The following is a 6,825-nucleotide window of genomic DNA, read 5'->3' as shown; positions in this document are numbered from 1 at the left end:
ACCGTTGCGGAGCCGCTGCGAGGATCCGGGCCCGACGCGGGTTCGTGGGACTGACCGATCGACTTATCGTTGAAGCAGTGTGTCAAGGTCGCGCCCGTGTCTTCGACCCGCGCTCGCCCAAACCCATTAAACGAGAACTTACATTTTTGTTTTTTAGTTTTTTTTTGGTTTTTGTTTTTATTTCATCCTCTAATTTTCTCCGTATTGATAATGAGTGAGAGCTTTGCTCGCTTGTCTTATACAACACGCTTCATTTCCACGTCAACGTTTCTTTTACGACAATTTGTATGAATGTGAAAGATTTGATAACTCATTATGTACGTGCTTACATTTAGTAAGATACACATATACCTACTTCAATACACACACACACACACACACATATATATATATATATATATATATATATAAGGTAGAGCAAGGCCTAAAGATTCGCGGGTAAAAAGGTCCACCACCAATATTTCAGAGAGTAAAATTACATTTTTTTTAACCACAATATTTGAAAGTCGAGAGAAAACATTTATAACCAGCCATTACCTTGATCCTTACCACGTCGCTATCAGAAGATAAATGGCAATGTTTAAAAATCTATAACAAATGTTTTTTTTTCGTTGTTAGTTTTTTTGGTTATGAACACTGTCGTTTATTTGTAGTGAGCACTGTCGTTATTGTTTAGTTTTCGAGCCCTAAATATAATTTTTAGGTAAACCTTTATTAATTGTTTTATTAGATGTATTGTTAATTTTAAGTTAGATGCAACAGTTTTATTTTATATAACCTCTATAAAAGCTTACACAAAAGTTGGGTAAAAAGGACTAACTGAACTTTGACCGTGGCAGAGGTTATAAGATTATATTTGTGCTTAGGTAGACAAAGTCAACCAAGCACAATTGAGTTTCTCTGTTAAAAAATATATATTTTATTGTTAGTTTTACATTAGAAAAAGTTTTAAATACAAAACCTTACATAAAAAAATATTAAATAAATAAGTAAATTAAGCTGAAAAGACAAACTTACAAGAGATAAATTATTGAATAGTTATTCCAACTCTGCTGCTGAATATTTCTGTTGAAATACCAGATTAAGGTTATATACAGTATTATCTCTGTAAAAATGTAGCCATGAAATTTATATTTTGCATTGGTTTAATAATGTACCTATTATTTCGTAAAATTCCTTCAAGATTAAAAATTAGAAAAAAAACTTGTAAGAACAATACACATAATTAAAACATTTTTCAATTAAAAAATTCAATGAACAAATAACAAAAAAACATAACTACAATTATAAATCGTTCACAGTTGGATTTGATAAATGATGAATTAAGCATAATTGCAATATCAGATAATTTTGTATGTTATAATTTTTTATTCATGATAAAATAATATGTTTCAACGTCGAAAAAAATAAGAATGTATATATATATATATATATATATATATATATATATATAAATGCATTCAGTTTCGTCAATTGAAATATAAGCTATATACACGTGCTAGTAATCAATTTAATTCTTGGCATGAAAATTACCGCGAAAAGATGCGTTGCCTGGTTCAAAATTGGCGAAAATAAAATTACTAAAAGTTAAAGAGAAATAAAAATAAAGAAAAGAGCTAAGGACTTTCTGTAACAGGGGTAAGTAGTGACAGGCCTTTTTCAATAGAATCTTTAACAATAAAACATTAATTTTTACTTTTGTAAATGTAACACGGCACTTTCAGTAGAAAATAATAAATTGTGAAATAATTACCATTAGTCATTGTACTATTTTTACTTTATTCGGCAGAGGAATAGTTACAGCATCTATCAATCTTTATTTCGTAGAAATATGATCAGTATATCTTAAGATATATTATTTAAAAAAAAAGTGTCCCAGAAGTCCCTAGCCCCCCTGAATATACGTAATAAATAATTGCTTTTATAATATTGTGAATGATTATTGAAGAAAATTTAAAAAAATGCTTAAAATAATTAGTGAAATTTTCAAATATTTTTAAACCTTCAATTATGTTCAATAAAGTTCAATGTTAACTAATTGCCATAATATTATATATAAAATCTCGGCGTTAATGTAAAATTATTTTAACTTGTGAAATTGTTGTAAATTTGCATATTAAAAATAGTTTTTGATTTTTCTTAATAGATAAAAAATGAGATCATATCCGCTTTGTAATTAGCTCATATTCGAAAATGTCATAGAATTTCGAATATGAATTTATTTTCAGCTAAATTTACTTATAATTTTCTAAATTTTATAAGAACGCGTATACATAAATATATATATATATATATATATATATATATATAAATCATCCCATTATTTTATTGAAATTCAATGAATTTCGTTTTATCGCCGAATAGAAACTTATGAATAACATTCATGCGTCATTACGGTTGAAAATTCAAAAGCTGCAAAATGTAATCCGCTGTAATCAAGTAATCGAGATCATATTATATGCGATTATATAAAATGTCTAACTGGATGATCAACTTTATAATGGTCAATTGTTCCGTAATGATGCATCGCCGGAGTTTAGAGTACAGCGCACTTTCTATTTCAATGTAGATTGGCACGTGGTCGCCGGCATCAAGTCCTTATGCGAATTGTATTCGTCATATATTCATGTTCTGAAAACAAAAAGAACTATGCGGAACTGTCGTATAATCTGTCGCCGTTGAATCTTTTGACTCATTACAGGACAAATCCAATATGTAAAGTAGTTGTATTGTTGTTTGAATTGAAGAAAGTTTAAAAACGACGTGTAACAGACACTACCGTACCTCCTGCTTTCGGACGGCCGGGGGAGGGGGGCCTAATGTTTTCTTATGTGCCGGTGTATTATGAAGATGTTGAAAAAAGGAACTATTTCCTATCGTTTCGAAAAAAATCTACGTACACACACATTTGCACGAACACATAGAAACTCCGCCTTCTTTGCCCCATCTGCTTTCCCGGTCGCACTAACGTCGATCGATATGGCACTTTCTTTTTCATTTGAGCACATATTGTAGAATAAATGAAATATATAAACATCCACATGGACCACGGTTTGAGTATAAAAAGACTGAACTCATGAATGATCATCATCAAAATCATCTCCAATCTCAAAGAGTCAAGTGCAACAAAGGACTACTCAGTTTTTTTTGTAACGAATTAAACGATTCTTTGGACGTTTTAAATAACGACTTTGTTTTCGATATTTTTTGGAAGAAATACCAAACAAAAAACCAAATATGAGGATTTTTGTGTGCGCAGCTATTTTGGCGGTTGTGTCTGCCGCCCCAAGTGTGCTTGACAACCAAATCGAGAGGGATTCGGAACGCAATGCCGGAGCATGGGACAGGATGTCTAGGACGCTCGTGGCTTGTGCCGGAGCCGAGGACATGACGTCCTGTCTAGCAGTGAAAGGAGTAGCCATGCTCGATCGTGCAGCCCGACAACAAAAAATCGAAATCTTACCAGGAGTTTCATTCAACAGGTAACGCTTGCAAATCTAATTATATATATATATATATATATATATATATATATATATATAATATTATTTTAATTTTAATATCTTTGATCATTTATATTTAGAAAACAATTAAAAATATTTGAAAAAATAAATAAATAAATATCTTACTAAACGATGATTATCAATTTATATTATTTGACAACAGATAACATTTTTACATAAAATTTAAATTAATAAAATTATTTGTTAGAATTACATATAACGAACGATTCCTAACGCAAATTATTAACATTCCAAAGTAAAAATATTACCTTGAGTTAACCTAAAGATGTAAAGCTGACGTTTACTATTTCCGTTCTGAATATAAAATAAAAACATCAAAATTTAGCAAAATATAAAACACGCAATTGAAAATTAAATAGTTAATTTATTATTTATATATTTAATTATTTTTTATAAAAAATATATCGGTTGTTTTCAAAAATCAATTTTTTGTTGTCCTTTAATTCTCGTTTTAATCTTTTTTGCAATTATTATCAACATGCTCTCGTAAAATTTGATTGAAAATGAAAATGCGTTGCATCATTGCATTTCTATTTTTACGAAATTATTAACGTATAAAAATTTCGCTAGTATAATCTGCTCACAAAATATTAGTGCGGAAAAATTCTTCCTCATTCATGTCACAATCGAATGTATAGCTTAACGGATATTTACATGCACATTGTTTTCTTTGCAAGAACAATTAACACCGCAATGTAAATAGCTGGCGAAATGGGCCAATAACTGTATGTACCATGTTCCACATGACCGTGCAATACAATACTCTATTATTCACTTGAACACTCATACGCGACACGCCCAATTCGTCCGAGGTGTCACTTCTCAAAAACATCATCTCGAATAATATCGCAAATGCTTCGAATTCTCGCACATACTTATCCATTCGTTCAACTCGAGCAAAAATTCAATTCTTCAGTTGGAAGTTCTCATTCGGTCACATAATTGCTCTTGACAACTTCTGTGTCAAGAACTATTAATACAATGTGCCTACGCATAAACAAATCAAAGTCGTTAATAGTACCTCTCGAGTCGAACATTATAATTGTTGAGATCAAACAAATGTTTGAATAAAGTAAGACTTCCAAAAACAACAATCGTATATCAGTAACGATCAGTGAATTAAACGTACGATTTACATTACAGAGACAGCGCCTATGAAGTAAGTCGTGAAGGAAAAGCTTTAAGTGAAGATGAAATTGCATCTAAATTGCCAACGAATGGAGAAGAAAAGAATGCACGTCTTTTGGACTTGATCTCTGAAGCCGCTTCAAGATTCATCAGCAGCCACAGCCTCCAAGTTAAATTACCCGAAGATGCCGCCCAAAGCGTAGCCAGAGCCATCGAAGAAGGACGTAAGTATTTTATCAATTAATTCATAAAACGCTTACTCAAATAAAATATTTTTGCGAATATTTAATTGCTATTTATATCTATTCTAAAGCATCAATTTCGACTTATTGTTTGATGTTCGTCAAATTAATTATAATGTTTTATATTATATCCATAGCGTAGTACAAATGATTTTAGTACGCTGATATGAATGTAAAACAGGTTTATAAATAATAATTTTATAATATAAAAACGAATCTTATATCATATAAAAGTTGCCTTATTAGCTGAATAGTGTGTAAAAAGAAAGTATATATATAATGCAAATGAATTTGAACAACAAAAATCGTATAAAGTGAATTTAAGAAAACGAAAGTGAAGATGCTGCGATCACACTGATTCATTATTCTGAAGAAAGTAAAAACTGTTACGAAATGGTTTGCGTGAACATTAAATTACAATTACTGACCTAAATCGTAAGAACTTGACTCTTTATACTGAACGAAACACAATGAAAACAATTTTCACATATTAGCAACATATATGCTCAATCTGACGTTGTTGCAATAATGTTATTCATACAAGAATTATTTCATTATTAATAATATAATGTTTTGTTATTTATTAAAGGTCGCGGAGGAAAAATGAAGAAAATGTTGGGACCCATCATCATGGCTGTAGGTGCTAAATTGGTTGCCATCATTCCTTTAGTTTTGGGTGGAATCGCTTTCTTGGCAGTTAAGGCTTTGATTGTATCTAAGATCGCTTTCATCTTGGCTGCCGTCCTCGCAGTACAAAAACTTTTCGGTGGAAGCAGCGGATACAGCTCCAGCATCTTGGGAAAAGTGAGTAAATATTCATAATAATTCCCAATATAAGAGCAGCGAAAGCATTATTTTTAATAAAACAAATATTACGTAGCTCATAACGTTTGTTTGCTATTCCAAAAATGATAGATTTTTTGTAATAGATTATTTGAAAAATAAGCATTAATAATTGGCTATTATGAACAAAACTATATTAATTATTACAATAGGGTTGATAAAACATTGCGCTCATATTTGGAATTAAAGTTTAGAATCGACCGTCTTGAAAACATAGAAAATCATAAAGCGAAATAAACAAATATATTTCTAAATTCTTCAATGAAAACTGGTAATGAAACTAATATGTTCTCAGACACCTAAAATCATATATAATTTCATAAAAATTGCATGAATATTGAACGTTTCATCGTTTTTTCAGTAGCACTTTACCACCGATTTCTAGTCATCATTCAACCAATTAAGAACCATAACAATGACTCTGGAATGTGCTAACTATCTGTTTCTTTTACAATTCAACAAACAAATACTAAAATAGTGAAATTAACATCGCTAAACATAAGGTAAATCCGACGAATATTCTTAATCAAAATAATCTAAAAAAAACCTAAAACAATACTGGTCTAATCGTTGACACAAATAGTATTATATGTAAAGATGACACGACTGTGACAATGCTGACGCAATTTTCGACTTTCCCTAGTTCTCCGGCGCTGGTAGCCAAGGATGGTCAAGCTACTCACCAGCAAGTTCCGGCTGGGCTTCCGGCGGCACCACACAACAAGGATGGTCATCAGGTTCATCTGGCAGCTCTAGCTACCCATACGCGCGTAGCTTCGATGCTCAGTCGATGGCATACAGTGGCCAAAAACCAGAATAACGTACCAAATTCTAGACATTTAGCACTAAATCTTATGAAATGGACGTCTATGACGACCGATTGATGCCATGTTAATTGTTCTTCCTATTCTACGAAAAAACACATCAGACCCTTGCTATTGTACAGACTTTTTTACTCATCACTCATCGTCTTCTGTTTTAAGATGTATTCATGTCTGATTAGTTAGTAACTTATTTATTGTGTTAATTTTACTAATAAATTATTTATTATTTATATAGTAATTAAAACTATGTCATATGTTATCATC

At 31.0% G+C, this 6,825-nt stretch overlaps 1 protein-coding gene across 1 annotated transcript; it reads left to right on the top strand.

Annotated features, from left to right (window-relative positions):
- The first annotated feature begins 3,237 nt into the window (after window positions 1–3,237).
- LOC113375266 lies at window positions 3,238–6,557 on the top strand. The gene is made up of 4 exons (XM_026615208.1): window positions 3,238–3,482; window positions 4,668–4,876; window positions 5,484–5,698; window positions 6,381–6,557. Exons 1-4 carry the CDS (start codon window positions 3,238–3,240, stop codon window positions 6,555–6,557), a joined length of 846 nt encoding a protein of 281 aa, XP_026470993.1.
- Window positions 6,558–6,825: the final 268 nt, after the last annotated feature.

The sequence above is a fragment of the Ctenocephalides felis genome, unplaced genomic scaffold (genome assembly GCF_003426905.1).
Source record: "Ctenocephalides felis isolate EL2017-DRISC unplaced genomic scaffold, ASM342690v1 CF-g0.4_SCAFFOLD_01886, whole genome shotgun sequence".
Lineage (NCBI taxonomy): Eukaryota > Metazoa > Arthropoda > Insecta > Siphonaptera > Pulicidae > Ctenocephalides > Ctenocephalides felis.
This window is presented reverse-complemented; position numbering and strand designations above follow the sequence as displayed.

Bases quoted from the DNA above. Each gene is read 5' to 3' on its own strand.
- LOC113375266 (XM_026615208.1), top strand. From the start codon at position 3,238: ATGAGGATTTTTGTGTGCGCAGCTATTTTGGCGGTTGTGTCTGCCGCC. The intron at 3,483-4,667 runs GTAACGCTTGCA...TTTACATTACAG, and splicing joins CCAGGAGTTTCATTCAACAG to AGACAGCGCCTATGAAGTAA. The intron at 4,877-5,483 runs GTAAGTATTTTA...TATTTATTAAAG, and splicing joins CAGAGCCATCGAAGAAGGAC to GTCGCGGAGGAAAAATGAAG.